At 39.2% G+C, this 22,501-nt stretch overlaps 1 protein-coding gene across 1 annotated transcript in view; it reads left to right on the top strand.

Moving 5' to 3' along the window:
• Positions 1-22,501, top strand: part of Slc1a3 (solute carrier family 1 member 3) — a 75,965-nt gene that overhangs the window by 10,764 nt on the left and 42,700 nt on the right. The window contains exon 3 of the mRNA XM_026401789.2: positions 10,586-10,723. Coding sequence (XP_026257574.2) covers positions 10,586-10,723 — 138 coding nt within the window. The remainder of the gene's footprint in view (positions 1-10,585; positions 10,724-22,501) is intronic.

Raw genomic sequence — 22,501 nt, 5'->3', positions numbered from 1 at the left:
AGACAGCTTCCAATCATTAAATATTATTATACAGAGTGGCATAATGAATAATCTTGTACAAAAGTTATTTCACCCAGGTAAATAATATCTGTAAGATACATTCCTACAGGTGAGATTGCCAGCTCTGAAATGTAGTTTTCATAAGTATGGCTAACATGTATCCCAAAGAGGTTATAGTAACTTGTTTCCCTCAATTGAGAGTTTTAAAAAAGAACCTTGCTGCTGCCACTGTCAGAGATAAGGATGAGTGGACTTTGTGGTTTGTGCAGGATGGCTAGATAGATAATTAAGGAAATCTGTTCAGTGGGGAAAAAAAATGCAGTTTCAGGATAGAATGAAGCAGATGCAGGTATTCTACCTGTCTGCTTACGGAGCCCAGATTTAACTCAGAAGAGACACCTACAGCTTTCATTAGTATGATATGTCCAATGGTTGAAGCACTTTCACATATTTTATCATCTACCATCTTCGTACCGAATCAAGAGATGGAACAGATATTTTTTCCAAAACCTCACCCCTAATTTATCAGAAGTTTAGAAGCTGAAACATGGAGTAACTTATCAAGGGTACTGAAATGTAAGAGATCCAGAGAGAAATCAAACTCCAGCAGCCAGGATCACTGCCACCTAGGCCAGCCCTTGCTCTTCGGGGAACAGCTTAGGGGATCCATCCTAACCACAGATAATTCCCCAGAATCCTTGAGCTCATAACCTGAGCATCTGAGCACAAAAGAGTCTCCACTGGATGCCAGGGCAAGATGAAATCAGGAAATTGGAGTAAGCTTAATTATTGCATCTCATGGAGACATAGAAGTGAGCAAAACAGAGGCTTTGAAGGAACAAGAGGGAATGGAGGGAGATGGGACACCCTTGCTGCACCCAAGCATGCAACATAGGAACCAAAGACACAGCAGAGAACTTGGAAATCTTTTAATATATTTCATTTCCAGTCGCTACTCCTTCATAACAATAATTTTTTTCTCTAGAAAAGAAAGACAACAGGTTATGATTATTTAAGTTGCTATTTCTAGAAAGGTTTTTTTTTTTAAATAACAGGGAATTAGACACATAAAAGGCTTGTAGGATTATTTGTGAATTAAACTGTCATGTCACATAGATTCTGTTTGTTTTTGTTTTACTTTGTGCTAGGGATTGCACCTTGCTCATGCTAAGCTTACCACTGAGCTACATCCTCAGCCTCACAGTTTTAGGACAAGAACACCAGGCTTTCCTCAGAACTCCCAGGTTCTTCTCATAGTTGTCCCTCCGAGTCACATGTGTGGACTTGTGTCTGCACCCTGCCTGGTCACCAGTCACCAGAACTGGTTCCTCTGGGAACTTCTGGTGGAGCAAGGATGGAGCAGGTATTTTCCACCTCCAGCAACAGGAAATACCAAAGGACAAAAGATCAAGCCTGGCCAGGACCCAAATCTCTCAAGGATGTGGGAACAGAAAGGTGGGGGAGCGTTGAGAGGTTGCCTCCACCACAGAGCAGCTTCTAATCAGAAAATGCTTGGAAGTTTGGGCTCAAGGGAAAGACCAGGGACCAGCAGAACTCTTGCAGGTAAACTCACCATTATGCCTTTTTCCCCGTTTTGTAAAACAGCCAATCAAACTTTTTAGATCTACCAAGTTCATCAGGCTGGCGTGAGACAGACTTATGACTTCTCCAAATTGGACCAAATCCTGAAATAGAAACTTTTATTTGCTTTGTCAAGTAATTATTTATTGCATACTTGCCATAATAACTGTAATGGCCAAATTTATGAGGTATTCCTCCTAGGCATTATCAAGGGGTTTAGAATTCATTAGAAGAAACAAGATGAATTCATTTAAAGCAACTAAACTCTATAATGCTTTTGGTTTACATGATTCCTTTAAACTCAGAACTTTTAGCTGAGAACGTGAAAGTTCAAGAGGACCTTATCCCCCACCTCTAACATGCACAGACAGCATGTGCAGAGAACCCAAGGCCTCGTGCGTGCTAGGCAAGCTCATTAGGGTTTTAAATACCATTTGTTCCACTCTATCCCTCCCACTTTGCAGATTAAAAAAAAAAATGAAAGAAGCCCAAAGAGATGATATGATTTGAAGATGTGGAAACTAGCAGATCTAAGTTGGACAATGCATTTTGACACATCAATGCAGATGGCTCATTCTTTCTAGGCTTCAGCTCTTTGTCAATGATATAGTGATATTGAACTCTATAGATTTGTTATGAAGATTAAGTTATTCACATAAAGTAACGACTAGCCTAATTTACTGGCAGAATCAGGCTCAGTATCCTCATCTCTGACTCAGTTCATGATCTGTCAAGAACATTTCACTTGCTTTCCCCTCTACTCAAAAACTGTGTCTCATGAGGAGCTACCCTTGGGAATCCAGAGACCTAAGTTTATTAAAAAAAAAGTGTAGATTCAAGATGCATTTACATAGATAACGAGAAAGAGAAGGGAGTCACACAGGGGATGTTCCTTAGAATAGGCTACTATACTCACAAAGCACAATGGGAACTTACTGGGGAGCACAGAGAAAACATTTCTGCATCCAGGAAGTGTGTTCCACAGCAGCTGGGGGCCAGGCACTGGCAGATGCTGGTCATCTACAAGAGAATAAGTCATGCTATTTGCTCATTCATTCAACAATACCTTAAACACCTATCATGTGCCAAGAAATATTTTAAGGGCTTAATATACATCAGTGAACAAAACTGACCCCCCAAAAAGCTCTTATTTCAGGGAGCTTACATTTTAATAGGCAGAAATGACAATGAATAATAAGTTAGAAACTTATGCTGTATTTTGGAAAGTGATAAGAACTTTTGAACCAAATAGAGCCACCTAAGGCAGAAGGAAATTCGGGGTAGGCCTTATTAAGAATGTGACATGTTGACTAAGTGTTAAAGAAAGTAAACCCTGTGAATACCTGGAAAGAGAGTTCTAGGCCAGAGGAAGAGCCAGTTCAAGGAACATTCAGTGGAATTGTATCTGAATTAATGGAGGAACTACAAGGAGACAAAGTGGGAACAGAGGGGGAGGGGAGCCCTTGGTATGGTGGAGCCCATAGGGAGCAGGCCAGGAGCAGACATTGCATGCATGAAGTGTCCGTGCCATCTGAGTTGGAGAGCCAATGGAGGAAGCAGAGGAGTAACACACTGACTTGGGTGTTAAAAGGGACCCTCAGGGTGTTGTGTTGGGAATAGGCTGCAGAAAGGCAAAGTGGAAACAGGGAACCAGTTACAAGCTGGAAGATAGTGATCTTCAAACCTTGGAGCCCTCATTTCTAAATTAAAAGAAAAAGAAAAATACCCGAGGCATAGGAGGCAAAGGACTTATGCAGGGTCACAGAGAGTTAAAGGCAGGGATAGGCCTAGAATCCCAACATCTTTTATTCGCCAAACATCTAAAGAGCATCTCTCTGAAGTATGTCTACTCCACACTAGAAGCCTGGTGAGGAGGCCCAGAGACTTTTCAGGTTAGACAGACACTAACCACTGTATGTATGTGTGTGCCTGAGACATAAGGCTCACTCCAAACAATAGACTGTGGCAAACTAAGTTTCTTTTCGGCATCTGAGCTCCTTTGGGGCACCACTTTTTCTTTTCTTTTGTTTTTCTTTTTGGAGCATTTTGCATTGTGAGTAATAACTCTAGAAGTCTTTGGTCTGCCAGTATGCTCAGGACAAAAGTTGTGGATGGAGGAAAAACGAACAAGATTTTACTATTTGAAACTTTGATACTTAGCAAAAGTTACATGGGCTGATTTGATCTAAATTTCACTACCAACTGTGTCTCATCCTTTCACTCTTAAAATGTTTTCTTGGATCTTAATATTTCCAGTAGCTTTATTGGATGAAATCTGTATCGAATTCTTAAAATAGATGTTTAAGTTTTAACTTGGTGTGTGTGTATGGCCTTAAAAACAAGCCCAACATGTATTCTTCCTGAGGATCCAGGGAGCATATTTTGTTTAGAAAGTGAGATGACATTTAATCTTCCAAAGAAGTATTTGTTATGTAGATTCCCCAGGGAAAACACTGAACCCCTGATGGAATACCTTCTTGAGTTTTTCATGGGTGAGAAAAAGTATTTAAAACTTAAATACATTTTAAATTTAAAAATGCATCTTTGTTTATAGCACTCAACTAGCACAGTTGATTTTGATGACCTTAAACATCCTAATTAAGATATTTTCTAGACTCTGGAAATCTTGTTAAAATACTTCGGCAAGAAGGCTATAAGAGGGCTGGGGTTGTGGCTCAGTGGTAGAGCACTTGCCTAGCATGCATGAGGCACTGGTTCAATTCTCAGCACCTCATATTAAAAAAAAATAAAATAAAGTCCATTGACAACTAAACAAAATATTTTTAAAAATAAAAAACAATGCTAAAAGAATGTGAACCCAAAGTAGGCAATCTAAAGATCGCTCATGACACCCATGTGTTGTATAATGTCACCAAGATGCAAATTTGGGAAAGTTTGTTTCAGCTCTAACACTTCCTACACATTTATTTTTGCAGAGTAATCAATAATGAAGATCTGTCCTTTTGCATTGAGGATGTTGTGGCTATAAAGCTTTTTATGAGCTCTTGGGCCATCTATCAGTATGTTTCAAATAATTGCCCACTGATGGAGTTCAGTTTTTCAGAGACTGAGCTCCTTTACCAATGGGAAACAGAACTGCTAAGACCTCACCCTGCTGCCTCTCATTGGTAGGGAAGGCAGAGTGAAGAGCACTCTCAGAAGTCTGTGACTGGGCTGTGAGAACACATTTCAGGGAAGCCTTTTTGTATTGCTGGGCTAGAATGTAATCAGAAAACTGCACACTGCTTACCCAAAACAGCAGTCCTTTGCATTCAGAGAATTTCCTCTTGATTTGATGCTGATAGCTGGCTGACCCTACCGCAGGCTTGGCACAGAGAGCTGAAGAAAAATGTCTTTTGTTTATTTGTTCAACAAATGGGTTGAAAAGAGCTAGATGTTACTTCATTAAGTAAAAGCAACAAAATCTTTCCCCAATTTAAGCTCTAGGTTTAGTTAACTTAAAGCAAAAGAGAAATTTTAAAGTAGCAAAATATTGTGTACTAACTTAGGCTCCTTAAATTAGTAGATGTCTATCACAAGACTGTGAGTACAGTATAGGGTGTGACAAGTCTGAGCTCTGGGGCTGGACAGAGCTCATTTTGTTTTTTTTTTATTATTATTGTTTTTTATTATTTTTTTATTGGTTGTTCAAAACATTACAAAGCTCTTGACATATCATATTTCATACATCAGATTCAAGTGGGTTATGAACTCCCATTTTTACCCCAAATACAGATTGCAGAATCACATCGGTTACACATCCACATTTTTACATAATGCCCTATTAGTAACTGTTGTATTCTGCTGCCTTTCCTATCCCCTACTATCCCCCCTCCCCTCCCTTTGACTGTTCACTGTGACCTTGAGCAAGCAGCTTGACCCCTCTAAGCCTTCCATGCTCTGCTCTGCACCAGCTGTGTGGTTTTGGTAGTTCACCTGCCCTCTCAGTGACTCTGGTTCTTTGTGAGATGTGGATAATAGTCCTGGCCTCAATGGTATTTGTGAGGCTGTGTGTTAGTGCAGCCCTGGCACCTGCCATGTGCCCAATGAAGATTAGGTGCTATTGTTAAGAATGAGAACCCTGGGTCTGGGGTTGTGGCTCAGTGGTAGAGCACTCGCCTCGCACACGTGAGGCACTGGCTTCAACCCTCAGCACCACATGAAAATAAAATAAATGTATGGTGTTCATCTACAACTAAAATATATATATTTTTTTAAAATGTATGCGAACCCTGCTTAGAGGCGGAAGCAGGAGGATTGAGAGTTCAAAGTCAGACTCAGCAAAAGCAAGGCACTAAGCAACTCAGTGAGACCCTGTCTCCAAATAAAATAAAATAGGCCTGGGGATGTGGCTTAGTGGTCAACTGCCCCTGAGTTCAATCCCCGATACCAAAAAAAAAAAAAGAAGGTGAACCCTGAAATAGGCTTTTATTTCATGTCCTTTCCACTTCTATTACACATGGTTTCCAATGAGTAAAATGTGGGCAGTGGAGGGACAGGCAGGCTATTTTAGTTAACAAACTTTATATAAGCGTAATGAAATCATTCCATTAAAAAGGGAATTGGCATAGCTCCTTCATAAATAAGAAGACCTATTATGTGTTCCATACTTATAGTGCCAAGTGCCTCTGGAGGACCCAAGATCGTGACTCAAGGGTGTGCACAACATAGGGTTAAAGATGCGGAAGACCTGGGGACCAGGCTCCTTTGAAAACTAACCTCAGGCCCTGTCTACATGGGTGTTTTTGTGTTTGAGAGGTATTAAAAGAGTAATAGAAAGAGCACTTGGTTTTATTTAGAATCCCTCAGGTCATCCATTTACTGTTTGGTAAATTTGAGCTGAGTAACTGACCTCGGAGCATCAATTTATTCATCTTTAAAATAGATATGATAATATCTACCTCATAAAGTTGGGATGAGGGTTAAACACCACCATTAACACACAATAAAGGCTCCCCAACATAATCTCCTCTTTCCCAAGAAGATAATTGACTCATTTGGCAAACCCACCAACTGCAAAAAGACCAAGGCATGGACAGGAACAAAACTGATTCAGACTATATCTGAACTTTCTGTCACTCTAAACCACTTCACTCTTCAAAACCTTTGACTTAAAACTGTGCCTTTGAAATTAGGGATGTAACCCTCTCTACTATTCCTACTATAAAGAAGAGCTTTTAGAAACTGTGTGTTCTGTATTGGAGAATATCAAGAAACAGACATGTAATAGAGGGATTGATGGCAGAACGGCACTTCCAGGCAAGACCAGCTTGTTGACTATAAGGAGACACATGTAAAAATCACTACCTTTGGAGACTTTGCCTCCATGTCTGTCTGGCCTTTGTTCTGTTAGATATTTGTTCAGCAGGTTGGAGAGCTAAGACACTGTCTAGAGCTAAGACACATTGCTAGAATGCATTCACTGTGCTGGCTTTCTTTCCGTCCTCTCACTCAAGTGAAAATTGGTCATCCTGAGTAAATGTGGTTTTGGGGGGAAAGAGGAGAGAAGGCAGTGGAACACCCCAGGAAGAAAGAGGCTGGACTAAGCCAGCCCCACAGAGGAAGTAGAGTCAGCACTGACAAGAGTTAGACTTTGGGAGATGGAATCAAGCACATCTACTATTTAGAAGGAATAATTGCTTCCTTCATTCACACTGATTTGTCTCTTGTTTGCACAATGTACATCACTAGAAGAGCAGCATTCTATCAATTATTCCTAGATTATAAATTAACCAGGCTATCTGGACCAACCAGGATACTACCTGCTCTTGACAATATTATCATATGTGAATAAATGCATTTCTCATAACAAACATAGATATGAATTTGTAAAAGCAAGTCTGACCTGAAATTGACATTTGAGGGATGTCTGAAATTCCTAATAGCTTTATATGTAGCAATTCTAGGCGACCAAAATGAGTTTCTAGTAGCTATTGAGCACATTTTTTGTTGTCATTGAATGACAAATGCTTGAATATAAATAAACATCAATTCCAGTAAAATCACATTTGATTAGAAATAAAGCAAAATATCTGTTCATAATTTTATTAAAAGATAAAGAACTTATCTCTGTGTGACTTGGCTTTTACGTGAACAAGCAGGAAAGATTCAACCAAAGCCTTTCGTTAATTCTTATGTGTTGTGGATGCTGCTGTGTTACATAATGGACTTTGAAAATCAGATTAAAATGCTTTACCCCAAATTGAGTTCCAGGATGATTAAAGGTTAGGTACTTTAAAACAAAGCAAACAAACAAGCAAAGAAATAAAAAATGAGTTAAAGATTTATCAAACTTGAGAGGAGAAGGAAATTGAAGTTATAACTTTTGCTGAGGATTGAACCCAGGGCCTTGTGCATGTGAGGTAGGCACTCTACCAACTGAGCTATATCCCCAGCCCTAAACTTATAACTCTTGAAGAAATCACCTACTAAAAAAAGGAATGCACACATTAGTTTGCAAAAATGAAAAATATCTGCATATTTTAAAGTAATAATAAATATAAAGAAATTAGAAAAATCGTTAAATATTTGATACATAGGTAAACAGTAATTATCTTTACTAAATAAAGGGTCTATACCAAACATGTATACACACATACATAAACTCAATCTATTCAGATTAATTGGATGCTTATAGAAAATACAATCAGAAGATATGGTCAACATTATTAAATATTAAGTAAACCCAGAAGAAAACATCACACAATGTTACACATCCCATTAGCAAAAGATAATGTAGACTTGTCCTAACAATCTTTCTACAATAGTACTCTCCTCCAGGGAGAATAGGAAGTAAATTCTCATTGACTATAGGAACATTAAACTAATAGGAAGACAGTTTGATAACATGGATTGAAACAGTTGTATCCTTTAAGGCACTGGTCCCCTTTCTCTAACATTGCACTAAAAAACTACTCCTAGTCGGAAAGTAGCCTTCACATATTCACCATGATGTTCTTCAGACTAAACCACCCAAGTATTAAATGACAGAGGAAGGATTTGGTAAATCCTGAGACAGTTCTTGGATCTGACATCATGACAGCTAAAGGTGCTGTTTATGGTGACTATATATGGGAAAGTACAGTCTCTGTGATTCCCATATATGCAGCTATATTTCAGAACATTCTAGAAAGAAACTTGCTAAGGCACTAATGGTGTTTGTCTTTGCTCTATAGGAGAAGTACAAGGATGCAAGGTGTTAAGAGTGTTGGATGAGAGTGGAAACTGCCTAGGTTTGAACACTAGCTCTGCCACTTGAGAATATTTGACTTTGGATAATTTTTAAGCTCACTGTGATTATGTTTTTTCATCAGTAGATTGGTGGTAAAATAGTACCTACCTCCTGGCGTTGTATTCAGGGATTAAATTACTAAAGCAGACAAAGCCTAGACAGTGCCTAGAGTATAGTGAGAACTCGGTAGGCATTAGCCATTTCCTTTTTATATTAGTGGTAGACCCAATACAGCCTTTTGCCCCATCTTCCTGCATTTTACAAAGCAGCTTTGCCCTCTTGCGTATATTACTATTACACTATGGGTGAAAAAACAATCACTATTTTCCTGAAGGCTCTGAAAACTGGGTCAGCTGTATTTTCTAGTCACACACATTCAGACCCTTATTAGATTATCACAGGCTGTAGTTGGAGAATGGACAACTTCATGGTTGCTGAGGCTCAAGAATTGAAACTGGAGTTGCAGTGACAATTGCGGGGAACTTTGTGTCCCATTTCATAAGAGAAATAGCCCATTTCATAACAAGTTAGGAAAGCTCAATTTCTGTAAAGGGCTGCTTGCATCTTTTGGAAATTCTTGTGTCTCCCCAGTTTTCTTTCCTCCTCCCCCATTCCCACCCCCAATCTCTAGCTTTTAGGTAACTCACTACTGAGTAGTTTCTTTTCTCTATAGTTGACATGGACTTTATATATATATATATTTTATATAATATAAAATCACGTTTTAATAAAAACCAAATTTTACTATATTGATATAAGTAATTTTTGAGGAGGTGCTAGGGATTTAACCTAGGGGTGTGTTAAACTGAGCTACATTTCCAGCCCTTTTTATTTCTGTTTTGAGACAGGATCTTGCTAAGTTGCTGATGTTGGCCTCGAACTTGCAATCCTCCTGCCTCAGGGTGTAAGGAAATTTTCTTTAGCAAGGAAAGTAAGTTAGGGAGAGGGGAGAGAGAAAGAATCAATTTGTTCTGTGCCTTCATTAATTTCTGAAAATGTATCATGCATCATTTGATTTACATATGAAGTTATCATTCTAAGAATATTTTTGAGGTTCCAGGAACAGAAGGGAAACTAAGGAGGAACTTGCTTTCTCTTTTCCCTATTTGCCCTCAAGTTTTCAGGGGAAATTTCTGGGAAAAGTTGGCTCACTTTGAAGTCTTGCCAGCAACTAACAAGTCTGTATAATACAGTTGCCAAGGCAATGTCAAGACCATGTAGACAGAGGAAGAAAATGTGGTGTGCAGACAGGAGATGGTAAAACGGATTAGCAGTATGAGCAGGAAGGGTTTGTTGTTTTTTTTAATTGGAAAAAAAATAAAATCACGTTATCCTTTATAAGTGGTTATACCAACAGTTCCAACATCTGTTGTTGTAAATGAACTTCATTATAATAAGTTCTTTTTTCCAGATCACCTTGTTCATGAGGACATGATTTGTTTCTTGATTATTGTTCCTCTATACCAAGCCATGTCAAAATGAATTCTACTGCATTCAAGTTAGACAAAGAAATTTTTCATTTGCCCAAACCAAAACATTTTTTTTTGTAAGTTCTTCTTGAAGCCATGGATCCAGCCAAACCCTTCCAAATAATGATTGCAAAGATAGATGCTCCCAAATCTGTACAAATATTTGCTGATTGTATAAATTTACTCTTGTCAGGCATGAGTAACCACCAGCCAAATACTTGCTCATTTTTCTAGGACTGTTGCTTTAGTTTTCAAAACTCTCAATTTCTCTTTCTTTCTTTTTTCTTTTTCCTCCTTCCTTCAGGTACAATCCTTGGATTTACCCTCCGACCATACAAAATGAACTACCGGGAAATTAAGTACTTCTCCTTTCCTGGGGAGCTTCTGATGAGGATGTTACAGATGTTGGTCTTACCACTCATTGTCTCCAGTCTTGTCACAGGTACCATTTGCAGATTTTGATATTGGTTTGTTGTTGTTGTTGTTGTTTTAAGTGTGCTTGTTGCAAAAGATCACTTAGAAAAGCAAACGGTTTTGGTTTCTACTGGATGCATGCTCTGCTCTAGAAAAATAAAGTCCCTTCAAAATGATGGAAAGGAGGCTTTAGTAATGCATGAATGATTATAACTCTCATATTTTACCAATCACAAGAGAAAAATGGATTCAAACAGCCATGTAATCTGGTCTGCCTCACCATGGAAGAGGTGCCCTGCTAGACACCACACGTCCAACTTTCTCTGACCACAGTGATGTAGTTGACAACAGCGTACAACAGGTCTGTTTTCTCACCCTCTTATCCCACCCAGATAACATCTGGTTGGACAGCCTATTAGCTATTGATGCAAGAATGCTTGTTCTCAGAGCCACCAGGACTTGAGCGGGAGCCTTCTTGGAAGCCTCATCAAGAGGTAATGCCCACAACACATTCACCAATTCTGCTGCCACCAACACTTTGTCTTTTCCTGGTATACCCGCATGATTTCATTTCCTTCTCCAGTTACCCCTCACCCCCATTACCTTTTATTCTGGGGGGAGAGTGGGGAGGGGGTGGGAGATTTCCCTGTTGGATATTTTGTTAGTTGCCACTTGAATTTTTAACCAGTGGAAGCTCTGCAGGATACCTTTCGATTTTCCATGACAGTGAGACAGTAGTTCACCCCTGCATGGAAAAAGGCCAGAGTCACTGGCATATTGATTGACGAATACAGACTGAGCCAAGAAGTGGTAGAGAAACATTCCTGTGAATTCCTCCCTGCCCACTCTTCTGTCTCCCCATAGCACATCTCTGATTCGGAGAAGGAATTTCCATAGACACTGCCCCAGCAGGATGGTTTCTGGGTTTGTAGCTAAAGCCCAGAACTCAGGTATTACTGACCCTGTTCTCTTTTCCCCCTTAGGCAGACCACTTCACCTCTCTGTGAGCTGTCTCTGAGCATCTTTCCCCTTCTTCCCAGGGAGTTCTCAAAGATACTTATAATCTCCTTTCAAGATCTCTGTGCAATGAAAATTTCATAGTGCAACTCGAAAGTCATGAGGCAACATTCTATCACATGCCTTGGAGGGATGACCATTACTTGGACAGGAACTGAGTTAGATTTTTCCTCAATGCCTTGTAGATCTCAGCTGGCTCCCACATGTCCAGAGCCCTAAACAAGTAATTTCATGTATACCAGCTTGTATTAGAGGATGGATTGCACACAAACCAGTCCTGTAGACCTTTGGGGTACTTGTTTGTGAAACTGGTCTAACCCATTGCTAAGGAGGGGTAATCGTAGCAGCTTAAATTCTTATCACAGAAACTGTATTCAACGCTGACCTGAGGGCATATTTTCATTTTGTTATCCATTTTTCTAGGGAAACAAATTATTTGCATAAAACATGGGTTAGAACCCACATCCAAGTTTTTATTTAGTAGAACAATGAGTCCCTCTTCATCCCCCTACTTGCAAGGCATCCAAACTGAGAACATATAATTTTTCCTGGACACAAACCAAAGGGTCTTGGGTTCCTTATTCTGGCTCTTCCAGAGTGGAACCAGTATCAAGAGGTTTCTGCTTTTTCATAATTGTGCTGGAAACCCACAGTGTTGCTGTTAAGAAGAGAAAAGCCCTTAAATGATACAGTTTTTAAAGTGCTACTTTTGTAGCATACTCAATCCACATTTACCTTGAAGTAGGATTCCTTGGTGTTTTTAATAATTAGTAATCAACTTTATAGAAGGAATTTGTTGCATCATTTTGCAGAAAGAAAAAAAAATCTATGATGCCAGTCCCTTTGCTTGGTTAAAAAGAAATTTTGTTCAAACCTTGAAGAAATTATCCATATTTACAATATTGTTATTAAACAGAAAAGAATTATAGGCTTCAAACAACCAATATTAAATGGTTTTTATAATGTAATCTAATTGCATTTTGGGAGTGTTGCCACATGGGACCATTAAGAGAGTCTTAGCTCTTACCCAGGACTGTGTTAAGACAAGGAGCCTGAGGACCATAATTTAGCTTTGCCAAAGATCTCTCTAAGGTGCTAGTCTCAAAGGAGTAATTTCCAAGCTACACAGTAATTTAGAAACTTACGATCAATTAAAATGCATGATTGATTTAATAAGAATTTCCTTCATGTCTTTGAGTAAAATCCTTCTAAACCAAAGGGTATGATCTATTGGGAATGGCAGGGGGGAATTTTTTGCAAATTAAGCCAACCCCTGAGGATCCCTGTGTGTGTTGAGAAATGTTACTGGGGAACCTGTTGCCTAGGGAAGGAACAAAGGAAGGCTCCATTCTGTTAGGATGGAAAAACAATCTCAAATGCTTCCAATCTTCAAGCTGGTAACATATATATAGGAAGCTGCCCTTTCAGTCTGCTTTTTGTTTTCTTACTTTGATTGAGTCATGGATACAGAGAAATATTTCTCCTCAATGGGAGAAGGATCATGGACAAGTGTAATGGCAAGTAAGAAGTGATTACACTGCAGAACAAGCAGACAAAAGAGAGGCAAGGACACTGCTGGGACTTGAAAAGTAAGACTAGTCACCTCCTGCCAATCATTGCCACATATCAACAAGGGCCAAATCTTCCTGGTGTTCTAGAGAATGTTGTGATCCAAATTTTTAAAAGCTCTTTTTCAATGTTGATGCATTTTTAAATGTTGATGTAATTCACTAAACAAAACACTGCAAGACAAGCAAAGCATATCTATAGGGCCAGTCCAGCATCAAAACTCAGGTCTGGATGTCGGTGGTAATAATGAGAAATGCACTGCTCAATTCATTCACCCATAAGGCTGTCACTGGGTTTCATATTTTGCCTGACACAACCAATGGCAGTTCCATGCCAAAGATTGATTTGCAACAGTGAAATTAGCTACTGACCGCCATGTTTATTGCTGGCTTAACATAGCTATTGCAAAGCCTCTTCCCCTCTATCTTCTGGGTATGACCACATTGTTTAGAAGCTGTGTTAGTCTTTTTTTGCAGCAGACAAGAACATCATAGTAAGAACTCAGAGGTCACACTCCCATAGAAAGTATTTCCTAGCGGAAAAACTAAATGATTTTAAGTTAAGTTCAATGCCTGAGGGTCTGCACAGATGGAAATGAAATTCCATTAATTTGTTATTGCATTTCTTGGACTAAGCATTCTGTTTTGGAAGATTCTAGAAAACAGGTTATATATTTAATTGAATGAAGTCATGTTTAGTTTCACTGAGTGGAGTTTTGCAGTCCTGAGAATTAAACCCAGAACCTCGTGCATACTAAGCAAGCACTCTACCACTGAGCTACATAACCAGCCCTGAAACCATGAAATCTAAGCTAGAGTTTTGTACTTGAAACATCTATGTTTGTTGAGTTATGGCTCCTAGACCCCTGTAAGCCACGATTTCCTTGTCCTGAGTTGAAATTCAAATCTTTCCAAACATCCCTGGTATGTATTCGCATTCCAGAAGGTGCCAGGGAGAAGCTAGGAGAAAGCCTAATGGCTACATTTGTACTCAAGTACCTATTTTTTTGAACAAGAAGAATATGTCTGTGCCAACACACCGCACAATAAAACAGGGATTTGGCACCAATTTCTATTGATTTGGTCAGGATAAGCAGCCAAACTAGATATTTCATGCCAGAAATATGAGTTGGCTTGGCTGACTTCTCCTGATTGAAATTCAATGGATAACAATTAGACAACATATCTGGTTGTACAGTGTAGACATGGCCATCACCTCCTCTTTACTTCTGAATTTTTTTAGAAAGCTAGTGTGTTCTCCTCTTCCATTCAAAGTGTGCATTTCCCCTCAATCACTCATCACAAAAGAAGGTTCGTGTCTGGAAGTGGGGAGCTTTTGGCAGACTGTCTCTGTGGAGTGGGACACATTATAAGTGAAAGGGGATGGCAGGGGGGGCATCGACAGTAGCTACAGTAGCCATGTGGGGGCCTTCAGGAGGGCACGTTGGAGTGGGATGGTAAAATAGATGAAGTTTCTCCTGTAACATCCATTCACAGCTGTTTACTGTGTGAGACCTGGGCTGGTCACTGGGGATTCCTGAATACAAAAGAAGTCTCGAGAATATGCACTTTGGCTGTAAAGGAAGAAAACTTCCCAAATCGCTTAACTGATGCAATCTATGTAAGCAAATTTCTACACTAATGACACTGGTTCTCTGAACTCCCCACAAGAAGGACGAGGCAACTGCATTGACTGTCTTAAGAACATGATCCCAAATCTGATTTTCATAGTCATGGCATCTTCACCCCAAAGGCAACTAGTCCAACATTTTCCAGCCTAGGCACCATTCCTGTTCTCACTTACTTTAATTCTACTTGAACATACTTTTTTTTTTTTTAACAGTGCTTCAAATCATTACCAAAAATGGGAACTTCTTGTTCCTTTTCTTCTGAAGCAGATAGTAAATAGCAGTGTTATGAAATTTTGAATTGATAGAGTTGCCTGACAAAGACTCTGAGAAACTCAGACACCCCCCACCACCACTCTCATAATTTAAAAAAGGGAAAAAAGAGGGAGGTGTAAGCAAATGTGTTCAAGGGTGACAAGTGGCTAAGACTGTCTTTCCTACAATCTGAAGAATTGAAGGAGAGATGAAAAGAATTACTATCTTACTCTATGATTTAATTTTAATTAAGAAAAGGTTTCCGTGCCATCAGAACCATCGTATTTTCTCCACTCAGGGAAACACTGATGTGGTCCAGCCATCCCTGCAGTTTCTGTCCAAAAGATTGTCCAACTTCCGCCCCAACATGTCCAAAGACTTGAGCTCTTTAAAACCCATTTATTCTTAGAAAAGTCACCATGTATCTTTGTATCCAAAGTAAAACAAACAATTCTTTCTTAAAGAAAAACCATATAACACACCTGCTTGCCTGTGATCACCTTTCTGTGTGACAAGCTCTATAATGTGTCAAATTAAAAGGCAATGTCCCTTTAAATCTATAAACCGCTGAACTCAATGGAATGTGTGACTTGACAATAGTTAAAGCCAACAAGCTGGAATCTCTTACCTGAGAAAATAATGAAAGTAAAAGCAATAAGTGTTGTACCTCAAAGTATGGCTCTTTGGCTTTAGAGAAATGACAATAAGAGTGGGCTGAAGTTTGTCATTTCATTGATCACCACAGGCCAAAAAAAAAAAAAAATGAGCTTAAAAAATAATTGGTTCTTGAGCTTGTGAGCGTTTGTTTAAGGCTTGCAAAAATGAGAGCCAAAATCACTTTGGAGAAATTTAATATTTTAGACGATGCATTGCCAAGGCTCTGGTGTGTAGCTCAAGCCAGTTTGGATAATCTGAGCAGTCACAGTCAAGAAAAAGGCTATAAGTTACACACACACACTGTGTTGGAATAAAAACTGTCTATCTTGGATGGGGAAGTGTTTCTTTAGGCTCCCCTTTCTTTCTCTGAAGAATAGGGGTGAAGATGGTCCCATGGGTGTGAGGATTTATGCCTGGCACATAGTATGTGCTCAAGGAGTGGCAGCCACTGGCACTAAGAGCTGTCAGCTGGCCTCTGGCTGTTCTCATTGTGCAAATGAAAATTCAAGAGCAAGAAGAGAGAGCTTGAGTTCAGGAGCACACAATGAAGGCTGCAGATTCCAGGAGTCTCGTTTGTCTATGATCCTTGCGGCAACCACTTCCCTATTAAGGTAAATTAAAGAAACCATAAAGTTAACCCAGTAACAACATGGGAAACAGAGAGAATTCCTTGCTCACCACTGGAGGGGATTGGTTTCTGCCCTGCAGCATGGGACTTGACTTCCTTATCGCAGCTGCATAATTCCAAATATTATCATTGGTTATACAACTGCCCAGTTTTCCCTGAGAAGCTCAGCCCCACTGTGTGGCACCCTGCATTCTGCCAGGCAGCGAATTCCACATGCAGCTCACACGCCGCGAGCTGAGACTTTACAGCTCACCAAAACTTGAGGCAAACTGTGTCTCTGTCTCCACACTGGAACACACCTCATGGCCACTTGGAAACACGTCAGCTGTAGAGAAGCTCCAGTCCAGGACATTGGAAGCCTGTAGGCTGGTCTTGCATGATGGTATCTACAGGACTGATCACACTGTGGGCAGGGAGGCTGAGCCATGCTATATACTGGGGAAGGTTGTAGGATATAGTGGAAGAATCCGTCTCTGGGGTAATGCAATCCCCCAACTTCTTTGTATCATGGAGAAAGGAAATCTGGAAAATCAAATGCTGCTTTCCCTCCATGGATTTGGATTTTGGTGAGATGCAGACAAAGTCTACTCTTTGTAACAGACAACTTCATTCAGTAAACAATTTGGGAGGCTTCCTATGTGCCAAGTAATTTCTAGGACCTAAGGATACCCAAATGTCCTCCAGGGTTCACAGTCTGGTTCATGGTTCTGTGATTGCAACTGCCAGGGAGAAAGGCAGTAGGAGCCTAGTGAGGGAACCGAAGGGGAAGGCACACTGTAACCTTCCCTCTTCCCCTGGCTGCCATCAAATGACTCTGAACAGGGAAAAAAAGGACATTTTTTTTTTCCTGACACGTGAGTATTTCACCATTAAATGAAGTAAGAACCGGAGCTGGAGACCTGTGAAGTCCCCAGCAGAAGTCACCACAAGCAATGTGGTTTTGCAGATGGGCAGTCAGAGAGAAGACATGCTTGACAGGATTTCAATAGCAAACTGTCTCTTTCAAGAGGGCCCAGGAGATTCATGGCTCCTGAGCTAAAAGGGATGTGGAAGTAGCATGGGCTGCCTTATTCCCCTCCCCTCTCCAGTACCCCTAGAGGGTTGCCATCCAACTCCACCCAGTGTCTCTTGCACACCTGAGCCCCAGCTGGGTTTCCGGTGCTTCTTATGTGCCTGTCTCTCGGTGCTCCACCATCCTGTTCACCTCCCACACCCACTGTGGTCCCAGGACTGACCCTGGTGCTCCAGCTGCCATGTGGGACAGTGATCTGCACCAAGTGCTTCTTAACACAGTTTGGTACCAACTGCAGCAACTCAGTAAAATCCCAGAGAGTTGGGTGCTCTTGGGGAGTCTTGTAGTAAAAAACAAAGCAGTTCTTCCATTGAAAGCAGAGCCTTGGGCTCCAGGCTCAGTGTGAGCTGCTGCTTTTCCAAAGGGCTTGGTGAATAGGAAAGTCTCATCTGTGAATTTCTTCACTTTCAAGATAGTCTGTACTTTGGATCAATTCTGGTTTGGAAGAAATTTTTGAATTTTTTTTTTAAGAGAGAAAATTTAAAAGCTTCCTTTAAAAAAAAAAATAGGAGTCTCTTCTCCCCTTGATTATCAGTGTAATAACCTCTTTCCTGACCACCCGCTGATACATGTTTCCAGAGGCATGGGTTCATTTCCATCTCTTTGTTTCTGCACCACACTGTGATTTGTTGTTAAGTCATCTTAGTCTTCAGAAAAGCTTCTGGAAGGTTCTGTGTCTTTATCTGGCATATTTTGTGCATGGCCTAAAGAACAGAGTATGAATTCTTGGCATCACAGCCTTCACAAGCCACTTTACCAGCATCCTTGCGTGGTGCTTCGCGGACAGAAACCCCACTTCCTCTTTCCATGTCCTAATGCCCTCAGCACTTCATCTTCCCCCTGGCGTGTTCCCCTCTAGAAACAAACGACCTTTTCCCCAGCTCCTTTGAGGTCCAGCTTCACTTTCAATCCTCCACAAAGTTGTTCAAACTTTCTGAACCTAAGGATCCCCTCCGTGGAGTGCCTGTTGCCATTATTTGTGTGTCACCAGCACACACTGCCGGTGTCTGGCCCTACATTGAAGGCTTCCACTTGGGCCATGTTTTATCCACTAGAGCACAGTCCATCCTGCCTGACAGCAGACCACGCTAATGGCCACTTGTAGTTACAAAAGCCATAAACAGTGTACTTTAAAATGACACGTAAATATTGATGTGCATAAGGTGAAGAGTGAAATGCTCCTGCACAGAGGGAGCCACCTTTCCCAGGGTGGAAGCTGACAGAGAAGCCGTGGGTGGTAGTGGGAAAGAGTTCAAATCCCAGAGTGGCCACTTCCCAGCTCATTGATTTTTTTTTTCCCAATTGTAAGATTTTTCACTATGAATTGTTCTTCAGCCTTGGACAAACTACTTGTCTCTGCCTCCATTTTTTCATCTACAGAATGGGGATAATTGCAATCAATACCTACCTCATTGGAGTGTTAGGATGATCCAAGTGATATCTCTAAAGCATTGAGAACATTTCCTGACACGTAATATCTACTAGAAAATGTGACTTGTTAATCTTTCACAACTTCTTTAAAAGCTTACATACAAGTATATGATTTTGTTAAAAACGACAGAATCAAGTGTGTTTTTCTGCAGTATGCTTTAGTTGGTCAAAAATATCTTGTGGCTGTTCTACTGTATTGATCTATACAAATATGCCTTACCACCGTATGCTCGGATTCCCTCCAATATTTTGCTCTTTCAAAAAATCTGTAATTAAATTCATTATATACATATCTTCATATTCTACTTTTGAATGATGGGTTACTGAGAGTAGAATTGTTAGAGAATAAACTATGCTTTAGATAGAATATTTAATAATATTAGATCATTTCTAGCTGGTTATAATTTGAATTTATTACTCTCAACAGTGTTCGTATTAAGAGCTGAAGCTTCATTATTCTTAAGCTAACTTCTTGAAAGTGTATCACAAAATGTTCCCTAATTGAAGTATAGGGATTCACACACACATACACCCCAAAAAATCTTTAATACCAACATATCTGAACTACACATTGAAAATTTAAGAAAAAGATGGAAACGTTAATAGCTTCTGGAATCCTGATTCTTATCTTGGAACCCTATGCTCAACACATCTAAAAGCATTCACTTGGCAAGGACCCCAGAGAGTCAGACATCAATGTAATAATTCTCAAATAAACTTTTTAAACATTCTTACAAGTACTATTAAAAATGTTTACATATTGGGTTCTATATATAGGTATATTCTTCATGACAAAATATGGCTTTCATGTAGTTTAAGAACAAAACTTTAAGAGTGTTTCCATAAATAGTACAAGCTACTGAATCTCATCATGATTGGCAATTTCAAATTTTCTGAAATCTTTTATGTATAACACTTCATAACTTTCAAGCCCTTTTTCAGTTAGCATTCAGACAAAGTGGAGGCCAAGAAAGGCTGAATAACAATTCATAATGAAAAATCTTACAATTGGGAAAAAAATCAATCTGTTCGTTTTTAATCTATTAAATTTTTTTTCTCTGGATTGGACACAAGGCATCATTATTTTATTTTACCAGAAAATGTTTAAATGCAGCTTTCAGAACACAAATGTCCTATGAGAACATCACTTGAAGTCACTATATAATTTCCCATTAAATAAACCCCAGAACTTTAACTTAACTCCCAGTGAGGTCAAGCACCTGAAAAGTGCTATATATGCCAGCTGAGCACATTTCCCTTATGTGAAAGGTGATTTCTAGCAATGCTCATCAGACTTTCAATTGCTAGAAACCTTCTTGTTGCCAACTTTGCCACTACCATGAACTTCCCCTTGTTCCTTATAAGGCGGAAACTTATTTCACAGTTCTAAAAAAGGGTCTTTTATCTATATGAAGTCCCTAAAGTCATTTCTTGGTTTTGGTAGACCTAGATTTATCTTATTTCAAAATTGCACTTATTTCTTAACATGCTTATTGAGAAATCCTTCACTTACAGTTTACCATTTAAAGTGTACAGTGTAATGGCTTTTAGTATATTTACAGAAGTATACAGCCATCATCATAATAGATTTTAGATTTTCATCACCCTTAAAAGAAACCCTGCATTCCTTGGTTATCATCACCCAATTCCTCCATTCCCCCAGCACTAAGCCCATACCAATCTACATTTTTTCCCCTGTAGATCTCTCTATTCTGAACATCATGTAAGTAGCCTCTAATATGACCTTTTGTGGCTGGCTTCTTTCACTCAGCATAATGTTTTCAAAGTTCATCCCTATTGTTGCATGTATCTGTATTCATTCCCTTTTATGGCTGGATAATATCCCATTGTGTGGACATACATTTTATTAATTCATTCATTAGTTGGTGGATATTTGAATTGTTATCATGTTTGTTTTGTTATTTGCTATTCTAAACAATGCTTCTATGAATATTTATAGACATACGTGTTTATTTCTCTTGGGCACAGAATAGAATTACTAGGTCATATATGGTAACTTTGCTTAGTCTTTTGAAGAATTTCAAATGTTTTTCAAAGTGGCTGCACTATTTGCATCCCCACAAGCATAAGAGAGTTTTAAGTTCTTCACTTTCTTGTCAATACTTGTCATTACCTATAATTATATTATTATATATGTTTTTGTCAGAATGGGTATTTTGTCAGAAGTGCTATCTCCTGACTTAATTTGCACTAGTCTGATGGCTAATAATGCTGTGTATCTTTTTATGTGATCTTAGTCTTTTCTCTGTCTTCCTTGGGAAAATGTCTTTTTAGATCCTTTGACCATTTTTAGTTGGATTGTCTTTTTTTGTTTTATTTATTTATTTATTTATTTTTTTTTGGTGGACACAATATCTTTATTTTACTTTATGTGGTGCTGAGGATCGAACCCAGTGCCTCATGAATGCTAGACGAGCACTCTACCACTGAGCCACAACCCCAGCCCAGTTGGGTTGTCTTTTTATTGTTGAATTATAGTATTTCTTCCCATATTAAAATTGCACTTTTTAAACAACTCTGAACACTAGATTATTCAGCAACTTCTGTGTAGCTTGTCATAAATCATAGTTATGATCATTCTTTTTTATTGGTGCATTATAGTTACATATAATAGTGAGATTCATTATACCATATTCATACACACACATAATGGTCCTTCTTAAATAGGATTCTTTACTATAGTTAATACTATAAATAAGCATTCTTAAATTCTTGTTACAAAGTATAATGTAAGCAGTAAAACACTAGTGAAAAATGCTGTTCTATCCTAATATGAACTATTGGAATAAACCTTCTCCCCTCCCTCAAAGAAGAAAATAATTGAATGACAGTATTCAGTACAATAGCACTTCATAAAAATATATTTTGGCCAGGAGTGGTGGTGTATGCCTGTGATCTCAGTGGTTTAGGAGGCTAAGGCAGGAGGATCACAAGTTCAAAGTTAGCCTCAGCAACTTAGCAAGGTCCTAAGCAACTTAGTGAGACCCTGTCTCTAAATAAAATAAAAGGGCTGGGGATGTGGCTCGGTGATTAAGTGCCCCTGGATTCAATCCTCCTGGTACTATATATATACAGTAGCCAGGTGCATTAGCACCTGCCTGTAATCCCAGCTACTTGAGAGGCTAATGCAGGAGGATCACAAGTTTATGGCCAACCTCTGTAGTTTAGCAAGACTGCCTCAAAATTTAAAAAATTTAAAAGGGATAGGGATGTACCTCAGTGATAGAGCACACCTGGGTTCAGTTCCCATTGCTGCAAAAAGCAAGAACATTTTTGCTTTTATCTGAAGAGATTTGTGTTTTAGCAAAAACTTAGAAGTCCCAATATAAGTAGTCTAGGTTTTCTAATTGTGTATTTTAAACTTCAAAAAATGGTAAAATTCAAATAATTAGTCTTTGGCTACACTAGAATAATTGCTGAAATCCTTTAACTTAAAACATAGATGCTAAACTCTTCAGTTATAACCTTTTATTATATTAAAGTACAATATGTGTTAATTTCCTCAGTTTTAGAGAATAAAAATATAGTT

Source organism: Urocitellus parryii, chromosome 1, assembly GCF_045843805.1.
Source record: "Urocitellus parryii isolate mUroPar1 chromosome 1, mUroPar1.hap1, whole genome shotgun sequence".
NCBI lineage: Eukaryota > Metazoa > Chordata > Mammalia > Rodentia > Sciuridae > Urocitellus > Urocitellus parryii.
This window is presented reverse-complemented; position numbering and strand designations above follow the sequence as displayed.